Source organism: Geotrypetes seraphini, chromosome 4 (genome assembly GCF_902459505.1).
Source record: "Geotrypetes seraphini chromosome 4, aGeoSer1.1, whole genome shotgun sequence".
In the NCBI taxonomy this organism is placed as follows: domain Eukaryota; kingdom Metazoa; phylum Chordata; class Amphibia; order Gymnophiona; family Dermophiidae; genus Geotrypetes; species Geotrypetes seraphini.
The window spans coordinates 185,264,905-185,281,568 of NC_047087.1; the positions used below are offsets into that span (position 1 = coordinate 185,264,905).

A 16,664-nucleotide genomic window follows, 5' to 3' on the forward strand; every position below is an offset into this window, starting at 1 on the left:
TCGCTGGCATGGGGGAGGGGGTAGTTCATGGTGCTGGTCCGTTGTGGAGGGGGGGGTGCTTTTTTTTCTAATGGGGGAGATAATTGTGCATGTTTAGCATGCACAGCATCTGTTCCCATTTAAAATAAAGGTTAGATTGGTAAGCGACTTGTCTTGACCAGTCAATTTTTTTGGATCGCTAAAAGCGATCATTTTTTTAGTGCATCGGGAAGCCATGTTAGAGCATCAGTTATCCCAGGACAAGCAGGCAGCATATTCTTGACTGATGGGTGACGGCACCGACGGAGCCCCGGTACGGACAATTTTAGAGTGATTGCACTCTAAGAACTTGGAAAGTTCTAGTAGGCCGCACCGCGCACGCGCGAGTGCCTTCCCGCCCGACAGAGGCGCGCGGTCCCCAGTTTCTTAGTTTCCGCGGAGCTAAGAAGACGCGTTTTTCAACGGCCGTTGAATTTTTTTCTTCTCGCCTTCCCGCTCGCGTAAACCCTTTTGGCTCTATTGCCTTTTTTCTTTTATTTCATTTTTGTAAAAAAAAAAACAAAAAACCTTATATTTTTTCTTCAAATTTGGTTTTTCCCCGGCGGGGCCTACTGCCACCATCGAGGCCTCGGCCTTCGATTTGGCGGAAGCCGTTTTTACTTTCATGCCCCCTCAACCAGGTTTTAAAAAGTGCCAGCGGTGTGCTCGGCCTATCTCTCTCACGGACCCGCACAACTGGTGCCTACAGTGTTTGGGTCCTGAGCATCAGGCTTCCACCTGCACCCGCTGTGCCACGTTAAAGAAACGTACTTTGAAAAATCGCCAGATACAACAGCGATTACTTTTCGGTGCCGAGATGTCCGATCCCGTTCCATCGACACCGGCATCGGCACCTTCACATTCGGCACCTACTTCTTCGACGCCGCGCAATACCACACCGGCGTCGCACCCAGGTAAGCCGGCTAAGAAGCCTTCCCCGCTGGAGCGTCCTCCGGTCTCTATTGCAGCGAGCCCAGTCCTGCCGACTGTGAAACGCCAGCGGAAGCGCTCCGTCCCGATTGAAGTGAGTCCCTCAACCTCGGGCTCTTCATCTTCGGGGCGTCGAGCAGCACCGCAGGTACCGCAAAAGAAAAAGGCGGTACCGGTGCCCTCTTTGGATGAGCACATTGCCGCCGTCCTCCAAGTGCAGCTAAAGGAGCAGTTACAACAACTTCTTCCTGCTCTATTGGCACCGAACCTTCCGGTGCCGGTCCGGTCTGAACCGCCGGTACCGGTAGTAGACCAACCTCTATTATCTGCAGCATCCGTTTCGGTACCGGTCCACTCGGCCTCATCGATATCGATGCCTGTTCTTGCTCCGGAGCCGAGAGCCCAACATCAGTCGGTACAGACTTCGGCACCGGTGCAACCGATAACATCTCCTGGTACCGTGTCGATGAGGTCGGGTAAGTCGGTGCGCAAATCCCGGCACTTGGAACCATCCACCCCAGAGTCCCGAGACCGTAGTTCCCATATCAGGGACCCTGATCTGTGGGGTGACTCTGAAGAGCCCTTTCTGTCTGAGGGCGAATGTTCCTCAGATGAGGATGAGCCTGCTGTACCTGACCCATCCTCTCAACAGGACTCCACATCTTTCACTTCTTTTTTGAAAGACATGTGTACCTCTCTATCCATTCCTTTGGAGGCTGAATCTAAAAAGTCTAAAGCCTTTTTAGATGCCCTTGACTTTGACCAGCCTCCAAAGGAATTTTTGAAACTCCCTCTTCATGACATCTTGAGGGAAACTTTCTATAAAAACCTAGAGACTCATAAGAACATAAGAAATGCCTGCACCGGATCAGACCCGGGGTCCATCTAGTCCGGCGTTCCGCACACGCGGAGGCCCAGCCAGGCACACCCTGGCGAATACAATGTCACTCGTATCTCTCAATGTCTTCTGCAAGAAGATGTGCGTCCAATTTTCCCTTAAATCCTAGAACAGTGGTTTCCTCCACCAGCTCTTTCGGGAGAGAGTTCCAGGCGTTCACCACTCGCTGGAACTCTCTCCCGAAAGAGCTGGTGGAGGAAACCACCGTTCTAGGATTTAAGGGAAAATTGGACGCACATCTTCTTGCAGAAGACATTGAGAGATACGAGTGACATTGTATTCGCCAGGGTGTGCCAGGCTGGGCCTCCGCGTGTGCGGAACGCCGGACTAGATGGACCCCGGGTCTGATCCGGTGCAGGCATTTCTTATGTTCTTATGAGTCTCCAGGTTTTTATAGAAAGTTTCCCTCAAGATGTCATGAAGAGGGAGTTTCAAAAATTCCTTTGGAGGCTGGTCAAAGTCAAGGGCATCTAAACTATTCCAGGAGCTCCCCGCAAATTGGATTCATTATACAAAGTAATCCCTATTCCTGGGTTTGATAAGCCACAGCTTCCCCATGAATCTCTGCTTGTGGAATCTACGCTTAAAAAGTCTGCGGGGACTAGTGTATATGCTTCTGTCCCTCCTGGCAGAGAAGGTAAAGCCATGGACAAATTCGGTAAGCGATTATACCAGAATGCTATGCTCGCTAACAGATCTGGTAATTATGCTTTTCATTTTTCTTTTTATCTCAAGCATCTCCTTACCACCATGGCTTCATTTGAAAAGTACCTTCCTCAGCGCAAACAGCAAGCTTTTCATCACTGCTCGTCATCTCTGTTTCAACTACGTAAGTTCATGGTTCGGTCAATTTATGACACTTTCGAACTTACCTCCAGAGCAACTGCAATGTCTGTGGCCATGCGTCGCCTTGCCTGGCTTCGAGTATCCGAGCTTGATGTTAATCATCAAGATCGGTTAGCCAATGCCCCATGCCTGAGGGATGAGCTCTTTGGTGAATCCATGGACTCGACCACTCAAAAGCTCTCTGCCCATGAAACACGCTGGTATACCCTGCTCAAAACCAAGAAAAAGCCTCCTCAGACTCGGCCTTTCAGACAGCAGTCGGCTTATCAACGACGCTATGCAGCTCGCCCACTGCCAGCAGCTTCCCAGCAACCCAGGCGTCAACGTCAACAGCAACGTCAGCCTCCCAGGCCACAGCAGCAGCAACCGGTGAAGCCACCTCCACAACAAAAATCGACGCAGCCCTTTTGACTGCATTCTCCAAAGCATAGCCAAGGTTCCCAGTTCTACCCACCTACCTCAACCTATAGGTGGTCGTCTCTCTCTTTTCCTCAGCCGGAGGGAAGTTATCACTTCGGACCAATGGGTCCTCAACATCATCCACCACGGCTACTCTCTCAACTTTCAGACCTTTCCAGCTCAAAGCCTGCCAAAAGAATCTGCTTTGAACACTCCTCAGTCTGCCCTCTTTCTTAAGGAAGTTCAATCCCTCCTCCTTCTAAACGCTATAGAGGAAGTTCCTCTAGATCAGCAGGGACAGGGATTCTACTCCCGTTACTTTCTAGTCCCCAAAAAAAACAGGAGATCTCAGACCAATCCTAGATCTTCGCAATCTCAACAAATGTTTAGTCAAGGAAAAATTCAAGATGCTTTCTCTGGCCACTCTTTACCCTCTTCTCAATCTAGGCGACTGGCTATGCTCCCTCGATCTCAAAGAAGCATACACTCACATACCGGTCAATCTGACCTCCAGACAGTATCTCCGCTTCATGATCAATCGCTGTCATTATCAATACAAGGTGCTACCATTCGGTCTTGCCTCCTCTCCAAGGGTGTTCACCAAATGTCTCATTGTGGTGGCGGCCTTTCTACGCTCTCACCACCTTCAAGTCTTTCCTTACCTGGACGATTGGTTAATCAAGGTCAATTCATCTCAAACAGTGCTCCTGGCCACCAACCAAACCATTCTGTTTCTACAGCTTCTGGGGTTCGAGATCAATCTACCCAAATCTCATCTCATCCCCACTCAGAGACTTCAATTCATTGGAGCGGTACTGGACACAGTCCTCATGAGAGCATTCCTGCCATCCAACCGTCTTCAAACTCTTCAATCTCTATGTCAGCAGGTGCTTCCACAACGTCCCATCTCTGCCAAGCAAATGATGATTCTCTTGGGTCACATGGCCTCCACAGTTCATGTCACACCCCTCGCACGTCTTCACCTGCGCACTCCTCAATGGACCCTTGCTACCCAGTGGTCCCAAGCGACGGATCCTTGCTCACGACACATATCTGTGACATCATCTCTTCGTCAGTCTCTACAATGGTGGTTGATATCCTCAAATCTCTCCAGAGGTCTTCTGTTTCATCTGCCTCCTCATCAACTTGTCATTACCACCGACGCCTCCCCTTATGCCTGGGGAGCTCATTTGAACGAATTCCAAACTCAAGGGCTTTGGACAGCCCAGGAAATGAAACATCACATCAATTTCCTGGAACTCAGAGCGATGTTTTATGCCCTCAAAGCCTTCCAACATCTTCTCTTTCCTCAGGTCCTCCTGCTGTGCACAGACAATCAAGTTGCAATGTACTACATCAACAAGCAGGGTGGGACAGGCTCTCGCCTCCTGTGCCAGGAAGCCCAGAAGATTTGGGCTTGGGCCACAGATCACCAACTATTCCTGAAAGCTATCTACATTCAGGGAGAACAAAATTCCTTAGCGGACAACCTCAGCAGAATTCTCCAACCTCACGAGTGGACACTCGATCCTGTAACTCTACAGTCCATCTTCGCTCAGTGGGGCACTCCTCAGATAGACCTCTTTGCAGCTCCTCACAATCACCAGCTGCCCCTATTCTGCTCCAGACTCTACTCTCCTTACCGTCTGGCAGCGGACGCTTTTCTTCTGGATTGGTCCAATCTGTTTCTGTATGCTTTCCCTCCTCTGCCGCTCATGTTACGAACCTTGTTCAAGCTCAAGAGGGAACGAGCCACCATGATTCTGATTGCTCCACGGTGGCCCAGGCAACATTGAACATAAGAACATAAGCGTTGCCTCTGCCGGGTCAGACCAGGGGTCCATCGTGCCCGGCAGTCCGCTCCCGCGGCGGCCCCCCAGGTCCATGACCTGAAAGTGTTCCCTACCTAACTTAAAATACCCATACCCTGTTCACTCAATGTCCTGTAAGGTAAATCTCTATCTGTACCCTGTTATCCCTTTCGCTTCCAGGAAGTCATCCAGTCCCTTTTTGAACCCCAGAATTGTACTCTGTCCTATCACCTCTCCGGGAAGCGCGTTCCAGGTGTCCACCACCCTCTGAGTGAAGAAGAACCTCCTTGCATTTGTTATGAATCTGTCTCCTCTCAGTTTTTCTGAATGACCTCTTGTTTTAGTTGTCCCTGCTAGTCTAAAAAATCTGTCCCTCTCCACCTTCTCTATGCCTTTCATGATTTTATAGGTTTCTATCATGTCCCCTCTCAGTCTCCGCTTCTCCAGGGTAAAGAGACCCAGCCTGTCCAACCGTTCGGCATATGAAAGGTTCTCCATACCCTTTATCATCCTCGTTGCCCTCCTCTGGACCCTCTCGAGTATTGCCATGTCCTTCTTGAGGTATGGTGACCAGTATTGGACGCAGTATTCCAGATGTGGGCGCACCATTGCACGATACAGTGGCAGGATAACTTCTTTTGTTCTGGTAGTGATACCTTTTTTGATAATGCCCAGCATTCTGTTCGCTTTTTTAGAGGCCGCTGCACATTGTGCCGCCTGCTTCATTGTGTTATCCACCAATACCCCCAGATCTTTTTCTTGGCTTCCTTCCCCGAGTACCCTCCCTCCCATCGTATAGCTGTACATGTAGTTCCCCTTCCCTATGTGCAAGACCTTACATTTCTCCACATTGAAGCTCATCTGCCATTTTTTTGCCCACTCACTCAGTTTGTTCAGGTCGCTCTGCAGTTCTTTGCATTCTTCAACAGTTCCGGCCCTGCTGGAGAGTTTTGTGTCATCCGCGAATTTGATAACTTCGCACTTTGTTCCCGTTTCTAGATCATTAATAAATATATTGAACAGCAATGGTCCCAGCACTGACCCTTGCGGAACACCACTTGTGACCCCTATCCAGTCAGAGTAGTGCCCCTTTACTCCTACCCTCTGTTTCCTGTCCGCCAGCCAATCTGTACACGTTCCCTTCCACCCCGTGACTCCACAGCTTCTTCAGTAAGCGTTCATGGGGCACCTTGTCAAAGGCTTTTTGGAAATCCAGATATATAATGTCCACTGGGTCACCTTGGTCCAATTGCTTACTTATCCCCTCAAAGAAATGCAGTAGATTTGTCTGGCATGATCGGCCTTTACAGAAACCATGCTGGCTCGATCTCATCAGATTATTTTTTTCTATATGTTCGTTGATACCTTCCCTGATTATTGATTCGACCATCTTCCCCGGAACAGAGGTTAAACTCACCGGTCTGTAGTTTCCCGGGTCGCCTCTCGATCCTTTTTTGAAGATCGGTGTAACATTCGCTATCCTCCAGTCCTCCGGGATTACCCCTGTTCTCAAGGACAGGTTGCAAATATGCTGCAGTAATTCTGCTGTTTCGTCTCTAAGCTCTTTCAGTATTCTCGGGTGGATCCCGTCTGGGCCCGGAGCTTTGTCCGTTCTTAATCTATCTATCTGCCTGAGAACGTCTTCGAGGCTTACCTCCATGCATGATAGTTTCCCCTCTTGATCTCCCCTGAAGATTTTTTCCGGTTCTGGCACACTGGATGTGTCCTCTATTGTAAAGACCGACGAGAAGAACTTGTTTAGCCTACCAGCCACCTCTTTTTCCTCTTTCACCACTCCCTTCCGGTCACCCTCGTCCAGGGGCCCCACCTCCTCCCTCGCTGGCTGTTTCCCTTTCACATATCGGAAAAATGGTTTGAAATTTTTTGCTTCCTTGGCTAGTCTCTCTTCATACTCTTTCTTGGCTTTCCTGACTACTCGGTGACATTCTTTTTGTTGCTTCCTGTGCTCTCTCCAGTTTCCTTCAGTTTTGTCCTTTTTCCACTTCCGAAATGATTTTTTCTTGTCTCCTATCACTTTCTTTACTTCACTGGTTATCCATGCAGGGTCCTTTGTCTGATTTTTCTTGGAACCTTTCCTAAATCTTGGTATATATAGGTTTTGGTTCTCCCTTCTACTTCAACTCAGTTCCAGAGAACCCTTTCTGCTTCCACTATTTCCTTCTCTGCTTACGCAGCATCAAGAGACCCTTCTGCATCCCAACCTCCAGTCTCTACACCTGACAGCTTGGTGTCTCTCGGGCTGACTTCTTATGATTCTCTTCTGTCTCAGCCCGTTCGTTCTATTCTGGATGCTTCCAGGAAACCAGCCACTCTGCAATGTTATCATCAGAAATGGACACGGTTTTCTTCTTGGTGTCTTCTTCATCATCATGATCCCACGTCCCTTGCAGTGGAGACATTGTTGGATTATCTACTTTCTCTGTCTGACTCTGGCCTCAAATCTACATCCATCAGAGTCCATCTTAGTGCTATTGATGCTTTTCATGAGCCAGTCCATGGAAAATTCCTTTCAGCTCATCCCCTAATCGCCAGATTCATGTGAGGTCTTTTCAATGTAAAACCACCTCTTAAAGCACCTCCTGTGATCTGGGATCTTAATGTGGTTCTCTCCGCTTTAATGAATCCTCCATTTGAACCTTTGGCTACTGCCACTTTCAAGTTTCTCACTTGGAAGGTACTTTTCCTTATTGCGCTTACCTCTGCCAGGAGGGTCAGTGAGCTTCATGCACTAGTTTCTGACCCACCTTTCACAGTCTTTCATCATGATAAGGTAGTTCTACGTACACATCCAAAGTTTCTTCCTAAGGTTGTCTCTGAATTCCATCTCAACCAATCTATTGTACTGCCTGTTTTCTTTCCGAAACCTCATTCCCATTCTGGAGAACAGGCTCTGCATACTTTGGACTGTAAGAGGGCTCTAGCTTACTATCTAGAGCGTACAAAACCCCACAGATCAGCTCCCCAACTCTTTCTGTCCTTTGATCCGAATAAATTGGGACGTCCTGTTTCTAAACGTACGTTGTCAAATTGGCTTGCAGCGTGCATTTCATTCTGTTATGCTCAGACCGGACTGACACTGGAAGGTTCTGTCACGACCCATAGAGTCCGAGCTATGGCAGCATCTGTAGCTTTCCTCCGTTCCACTCCTATTGAGGAAATCTGCAAGGCTGCCACTTGTCCTCAGTTCATACTTTTACATCTCATTATTGTCTGGATGCATTCTCCAGACGGGATGGACACTTCGGCCAATCTGTTTTGCAAAATTTGTTTTCCTAATGGCCAACTTTCCCTCCATCCCTCTTTTTGTTAGCTTGGAGGTCACCCATCAGTCAAGAATATGCTGCCTGCTTGTCCTGGGATAAAGCACAGTTACTTACCGTAACAGGTGTTATCCAGGGACAGCAGGCAGATATTCTTGCATCCCACCCACCTCCCCGGGTTGGCTTCTTAGCTGGCTTATCCTAACTGGGGACCGCGCACCTCTGTCGGGCGGGAAGGCACTCGCGCGTGCGCGTTGCAGCCTACTAGAACTTTCCAAGTTCTTAGAGTGCAATCACTCTAAAATTGTCCGTACCGGGGCTCCGTCGGTGCCGTCACCCATCAGTCAAGAATATCTGCCTGCTGTCCCTGGATAACACCTGTTACGGTAAGTAACTGTGCTTTGCTGTATTAGTTTACATGGCATTTTAATATTAATTAGGTTATTTGTATGGTCGGATCGGGGAATTAGCGATTGTGCAGAAAACCAGGTAGTGAGCCATTTTCTGCATCGGGTCAGCAAATGCAATCATCACTAAAGCTGTTAAATTAACAAGTTTAGCGATGATCACTGGCTTTAGTGCATCTAGGCCTGACAGAGAACATCCGTTTCTGAAAGTCAGTAGTAAAATGTCTTTGTGCAATTATCAATCTCCTCCTTATTTTCTTGTATACTAGCTGCCCTCAGCCAGGCTAATGGACTAGCTGCTAAATTTGTCATCCATTGCCATATCCCCCAGTGGGGGTCTGATAAGAGTGAAGAGCAGCTGGAGAAGACTATTAAGAACTGCTTATCTGCTGCAGAAGAAAAGAAGCTGAAGTCAGTGGCTTTTCCTTCCTTCCCTACTGGCAGGTATGTACCTAAGGAGAGAATCATTCATGCATGGGAGCTCTCAGCAAGACATGTGGGGTGAAAGAGTAATTTTATAAAGTTATTTTAGTGCATATGTAAAAATATTCACATGTAAAATGGCTGTTATATAAAAACAAAGAAAAAAAAGGAGATGGGATTCAATAAGCATGGTGACTACCTCAAACACTTTACTAACCTGTAATTTTTAAATAAAAAAAGTCACTTTTAAATAAAAAAAGTGATGCACTGAGAGAGCAGGGTGCTATTTAGGATGCTCTGGGGCCACGTGCTTTAGCTGACCAAATGAATAAATGGTAGTAATGGACAATTAGTTTTTTGAAAGGCTTCCTACCTGCATGGACATGTTTGTATCCAAAGTTGCAGGCGAAATGTCTGGGAAATCAGCTTGAAAAGATAAGGATAAACCACGTAGCAATGAAGAAAAGATGGCAGATCCATAGCCCTTACATTTTCGAAACAGCAGTTATTGCAGCTGTCAGTGGCATTGGCTACAGTTATTTTCTTGAGACTCAACTTGCTGTCCACACAATTAAAAGTGGTGGAAACACTTCTAACGGGGGTCAGAACCGCTGCTGTAGAACAACGGGTCTCTGATATGGCTCATGGCATAACAGGGGCGGCTGAGGCCTTACCGAGCATTATGAAGCAACTGAATGAGCAAGCTACAAAACTTGAAGAACTGGAAAACTGGTCATGAAGAGATAACTTTGAGGCTACTAGGCCTCCCTGAAATATTATCAGATAACCTGCTGCTCACCATATTGGAAAAATGGTTGTCTAAAGAGTTTGCACTGTCAGACTGTGTTTGCGCAAATGCCGCTGATACGCAAACTAGGTACATTTTATGCATCAGAACCCCATGCCTTGAGAAAGACTGGCGAAACGCGTTGGCAGAGGGGAGTGTTCTATGTATAACATCGGAGAAAATACTTCAAACCAGTATGACTTATATACTCACAGAAATAAGCTAAGTCACCTTTAATATTGTTCTTATTACTAATTTATTATGAAAAACGTCAAAAATGAAAGTTCACAAATATATATATATATATAAAAAGCATATAAAAAAAGATATAAAAAATACTGTCTGTAGGGGATGAATGAGGAATTGACAGACCTGCTGATATGGTCAATCTGACACCCCGCAGTCAATAGAATCCACCTCACTGGATTTTGGTTAGTGTGTATTCTAAAAGAGAACCCCCATTATAATTTTTCAAGATTATTCTGCAGCTCTGCAAGAACAATGGAAGCAATTTCAGCCACTTTGTGTGTCCCTGATTGAAAAGAAAACTAGGTTTATGATGATATACCCCTCCATTTTGAAAATCTGTTTGAATGGCTCCTGGAAATAATTCAACATGGAGCAATCAGCCCAAGTGGCCATCAACACTATCACCTTGCCAGGATGAGGAGCAATATGCTCAAAATTTGGGCTTTATGATGGGAGGTAATCTGACTAGTTGCAAAATCTATACAGATCAGTTGTGCTATGCCTACCAGAGATAGTCTCAGATGTAAGCCTTGTAGAATGTACATGTACACTATTGCTTAAGGTTTGAGTGATATATTTCTGTGTTCATGCCTTTGAATGTGCATAATTTTTCTGGAATGGAAAACCATAGCAAAAGGGACTTGAGTACAGGACTCTACAGCATTAGAGTGGCTCTTTCTTCCATCACACTTGGTGGGATAGGAGAGTAGGTAAAGATAATATATATTGGGTTAGGGAATTGATAGGAGAGGGTTGTTATGGGGATGGGAAAGGGGAAGGTGGGGAGGGCAAGGGCTTGAAGGGGAGCAGTTAGGTTTGGATATACTGGTGAGGGTACTCAATTGATAATATTTTGAATTATAGTGATTTTAATATGTGTGCTGCTGGCTGTAGTTGGGTACTCAATTATGAGTTCAACTGAAGGAAGCCTCGAGATTTGTGTAAGTGTGGGAGTCAACTGGGATATGTTATATGCAGGTCCTGGGGGTGGGGGGCTGGGCCTCCAGAGCATTGATTGGGCAACATTGTCGCATGTCATGGAAGCTCAGGTAGTGACATAAGGTTTACTGGCTGTATTGAATAGACAAAAAGCCTATATTGCATTTATGTAAGAGACCAGGTTATCTGACAGCACCAAAAACTGCAGTTCACCTAGGTGGGTCAAGTTTATTACTCTTCCCCCAATGATAGACATGGTGGGGTGGCAGTCCTTGTATGTAAGAACTTACAAAGTTCAATTAAAGTGTTAATAAAATCAAAGGATGGCAGTTGATTCTAGACCTAATTCTCCAGGGCTGTAGATATTTACTGGTGGTGGTATATGGACCCCGTATTTTTAACTGACCTGATCTCAGATCTTCAAGGAGCTCCCCACTACCAAACATCAGCAAACTTGGAGATTTCCATTGTACTTTTTCCACAGTGCAGACTTAAAAAAAATATCTGAGGAATAGTGGGAGTCCTAGTGTGAAAAGAATAGTCAACTTATAAATGATACTCTACTATTTTGGGAGGCAGGTAAAACAGTTCTTATGGGAAACATTATTTCTTACGTGTCTGCTAGAAATAAAAGAATAACAGCTGGAGTTATTACCTTAGAGAGGCCAAACCAGTTTAATAGGGAGATCAGCTTGTCTGCTCAAACTGCACTGAACTTATTACTCTATGAGCATATGAAAAAAAATGTCAATTTTACTGTAAGTTTTATACTTTTGGTAATAAGCCTGGGAAGCTTCTAGCCAATATAGCAAAATATTGGAAGGGCTGCTCACCAATATTATCCTTTAAACGTAATGATGGCACCATTGCATCCCTTATAAAGGAAATTATTCAGGAATTTTTAAGATATTTTACAGAGGCCTACCAAGTGGATGCAGAATTTTCCTCAGAGCTGTTTGTAGATTATTTAAAATGGCATTCCCATATTATTGATTAAGGTAGTGAAGGGGCTTAATCGTCCTCTATAGCTCAGAGATCTACAGAATGCTATAAAGAAGTTGAGACTATACTGCCCCTGGAATGGATGGATTTTCAGAAGAATTTTACAAAATGTTGGGTGAACCAGTGGAGAGCTCTTTGCTGGGATACTTCAGTGCTGTGGTGAAGAAAGGGAAGTTCCCAAGATTTGCTAACGAAGCATTAATAACTTTTTTGAAGCTGTAGCCTGATTTTTATAGGCTTATATCCCTTATAAATGTAGACACAAAGATAATTTAGAATTCTGGTGGATAGATTGCCCCCTTGCTTATTGGACTTAATGGGAGCAGACTAGGTAGGATTCTTAAGGGGTAGACAATCCGTGCTGAATGCTCATAAAGCTCTACTGGCTCTCTCATATAGTCAGAAATGTCAGATCCCAACTCTATTAGCCAGCTTAGATGCAGCTAAGGAATTTGACAGTAAGTTTGCCTTTTCTATTTCATACTTTGGATCACCTGGGCATAGTGGGCTGGTTTTGTGAAGCTATTGCAACATTATAAAAGGACCCTAGGGCTTCCCTATTGATTAATGGAATCAGGATGGAAATCTTCCCTATAGAGAAGGAGACCACCATGTCCCTCTCTCTCTCTCTCCTATTGTCCATTTTGACTCTAGAACCTTTGTTATGCACACTCAGAAGGGAAGCGTTGATGCGGGGATTAACGATAGGGCATACTGAACTAAAACCTTTGGCCTTTGCAGTGGATGTGTTGTTGATATTAACCAAGCCAGAGATATCTTTACCCCTGGCCATAGAAATGATAGAAGAGTATGGTTTTCTGGCAGGGCTTAGATTGAATTTGAAGAAGTCAATGGCCTTGCCCTCAATTCCATCTCTAAGGGACCAGTGGGTTGGCAGGTTCCCTTTACAATGGGCCCAGAACCATTTACAATACCTAGGGGTTTATTTGTGCTTAAATTATCTAACTTATATAAAATTAATATAATCCCTTTGTTAAGAACTTTGCAACTAAAACTTCATACAATATATAATTAAACTCTGGAATTCATTGCTGGAGAATGTGATGAAATCAGTTAGCTTAGCAGGGTTTAAAAAAGGTTTGGATAATTTCCTAAAAAAGAAGTCCATATGCCATTATGTGGAAATATATTTTATTTAGCTCATCATGAAAACATAGCAAACATACAAAATGAGAAGCACACAAGCTCAAAGTTTGAAAGTACAAACCCCCCACCACCACACACCCCCTCCAAGGAACCCCCCACTCCGCCCCCCAAACAATCCCCCCCAGGTCTTCCTTCCAAGTACAACAACAGAGGCAACGAGATAAAACAAAAGGAAACAAGCAAGCATACCAACTGGAACATAGTGATACAGAAAAACATGGAATCAACAGTTAAGCAAACGTCTGCGAGCCAAGGGAGTCATAGTAGTCCAAAAGGGTTCCCAAGTGCGTTGGAAGACGCGCCCTGGGAGAGAGGAAAAGTCTGTCACATCCCTCCGTTCCCACATCAGGAGGGTAATCATCTTATATCGCCAAATAGAGTAATCCGGTGCTTCACCCTCAAGCTATTTCAGCAAGATACATTTCAAGGCAATAAGGACAGTCCACTTAAAGAAAGCAGCAACCCCCTTTTGACGAGGGTAATAATGGGGAACAGCTCCAAATAAGAACAAAGGGGAGTGTTGAATTTTAATGTTCCATATGCACTCTACAAAAAGAAAAATTGCATTCCAAATATGTTGAATATTAGGACAAGTCCAGAACATATGTCCCAATAGTCAAATAGCGAAGATTCAACAAACCCAGGCCACCCTTGTACCACGGAGCCACCGCCCATATGTAAGGTAGACGAGGCCGCTTCCCAGCCCAAAGAAATCTCTGATCCATAGGCCATTATTGAGATGTCTTGGGGAAATCTACTGTTTATTCCTAGGATAAGCAGCATATAATCTCTTTCGTTACTTGGGATCTAGCTAGGTACTTTTGGGATCTGGGTTGGCCACTTTTGGAAACAGGATACTGGGCTTGATGGACATACAGTCTGCCCCGGTATGACAATTCTTATGTTCTTATGTCTGTGGAATGAGACACATAAATGATTGGTTTCGTACTACTCGTGACTTTTCAAATACATTGGAATTGTCCCTCTTGAGAAAAAAACATTTTAGTGCGTACTTTCATGCTAGACCAGCTACAAGCCCTTCAGTGACAAAAGACTATATCTTCTTCACACCGTTATGCAAAATCTGAAAGTGGATTTGTAAATTTCACTTGGTGGACTGGCATTGTACCCCATACTTGCCAATTCATCAAAATGGAGCATTCTTACCAGGCTGTGAGGACCCTACTTTTTTAGAGTAGGACCGCAAAGAGATTAAGTACATCTGTCAAGTGATGTCAGAGGAGGGTACTATCAAATAAGTTGCCGTGATAAACTCAGCGGTAACCCGATTCTCTAACCGGCGCCTGTAACATGGACGTTGGTTAAAGAATCGGGTTCTTAGGCGGGCTTAGGTCTGGAATCTGTATAGGACGCCCAGTCTCAGAAGCCGCCTAAGCGGTTTTTGAGAATTATACACGGGCATCCTATAGAGAATCGTGCTTAAGCCCGCCTAAGAACCTGATTCTCTAGCCGATGTCCATGTTACAGGTGCTGGTTAGAGAATCGGGTTGCCGCTGAGCTTATTGCGGCAAGGGATCTCCCTGCCACAACAAGTTTAGTGGCAACCTGTTCCCACCCCCCCGAAGACTATCGAAAGGAGGGATGCCCAATCTCTCCTGCCAGAGCCCCCCCCTGAATGATCAAAGCAGGAGGGATGCCTCCTGCCGACACCCCCACCCACAAAAGTTCACCTCACCCCCAAAAGTTTGTGAAAGTGAACATACATGTATAAATACCTTTATCTCAGGACAAGCAGGCAGCATATTCTCACACATGGGTGACGTCACCGACGGAACCCTGGTACGGACCACTTTAAAAGTGCATTACCACTTTAAGTCTTTAGAAACTTCGCAATAGCCCACACCACACATATGCGTGTGCCTTCCCGCCTGACGCAGGGCGTGCGTCTCCTTAGTTTTTTCATTTCTGCGGAGCTAAGAAGACGTGGTTTAACTATCATTAAACTTTTTCTTGCCTTCCCACTCTCGTGGCTTTCTGACTTTTAGTCAGTTTTTCCCTTTTTTTCTTTGGTGTTGCTTTCTTTAAAAACAAAGGATTCTTTAAATTTAGCTCATCTTCAAGTTTGACTCGGTGGGGCCTACTTGTTCACTTCAGCCTCCGACTTTAATTTTCCTGGGCTGCTGTTTCCCCTCCATGTCAGGCTGCTGACTGAGTTTCTTCAAGCGACACTGTGTTCTAGCTTCCATCGTTCTTTTGAAGCCACTGCACCGTCTTCAGTTTGGTTGCTAAAAAATAAAAAGTAGGAAAAAAAAGAAGAAGAAAGGATCTTTATTTTTTCTTCATCGACAGACTTTGTCATCCTGGCAGTTGATACTTTTTTTTACTTCCTCGCACCTGATGTGTGGGGTCGAAGTCTCGATACTGCAGAATCCAGCAATGTCAATTCTGGTGTCTTTGTTTTCCTTAGACTTTTTCAGTAAAGACTGCTTGATGTTGCTATCTACTCCGATACCAATCTTGGCAACACCACATATATCGACACCAGCAGTACCGCCTGCCTCCGGTGTCACATCAAGCTGTTTGAGTAAGTGGGCTAGCACTTCCTCCATTGGGACTCAGGTCAAACTAGCATTGAGTCAAGTCATGCTGACCTCAAAATAGTCCCGTAAGCGCCCGATCCCGATCTTGAGGAGTGGCTTGATATAGGCCTCATTCTTATTGGACTGGAGCGTGGCACCGTTGGTACCGGTGATAACGCCAATGATTCCGGTGTTCGTATATGCCTCAACATTGGTTATCACGGCACCGGAGCGAGATGGCGAAAAAGCAAACGGTACCGGTGTTTTTTCCTTCAGTCCCAAAAGCTTGAGCTCAACTCAAAGTTCAACTCATGCAACTTCAATGCAGTCCTTGAAGTGCCCGGTCCCGATCTGTGGCTCGACATCTACCTCATCCGTATGGGACCAGTACATGACACCGATGATACCGATAAACAGCCAATGGTACCAGTGTTTCTCTTTCACTTCAAACAACTGGGACTCAACTTCACCATACTGACTTTGATGAAGTTTCATAAGCACCCGGTCCCGATCTCATCCTTATGGGACCAGAATGTGACACCTGTGGTACCGAAGAATAAACTAGCGGTACCAGTGCTCTCTCTTAAGTGAAATATTGATAACTTGCTACGGGAGGAATTGGGTGTGTGTTTTTCATTGTATCCTTGTCTACCCCAACTCTCTCGGTGCCCGTCTAGTCTGAATCCGTCACGGCACCAAACACAATCTTGAGTCTTCGACACCGATTCTCTGCCACTGGCCTCATCTTGTTCAATTGATAAAGCCTCCTTTTGAACCAAAGCCTTCGGCTCATCTCAAATGTCTCACTTGGACAGGGTTTTTTCTCATTGCTTTTACATCTGCTCGCAGAGTCAGTGAGCTACAAGGTTTAGTAGTGGACCCACCTTCCATCATGACAAGGTGGTCTTCCGTACTCATCCTAAATTCTTCCCTAAAGTGGTTTCAGAATTTCATCTCAACCAATCTA

At 45.6% G+C, this 16,664-nt stretch overlaps 1 protein-coding gene across 4 annotated transcripts in view; it reads left to right on the top strand.

Annotated features, from left to right (window-relative positions):
• The window catches only part of LOC117358815 (core histone macro-H2A.2), a 153,353-nt gene that overhangs the window by 132,578 nt on the left and 4,111 nt on the right, over positions 1–16,664 (top strand). For all 4 annotated transcript variants that reach the window (XM_033940533.1, XM_033940534.1, XM_033940535.1 and 1 more), the window contains exon 8: positions 8,860–9,034. In XM_033940533.1, the coding sequence (XP_033796424.1) occupies positions 8,860–9,034 (175 nt within the window). The remainder of the gene's footprint in view (positions 1–8,859; positions 9,035–16,664) is intronic.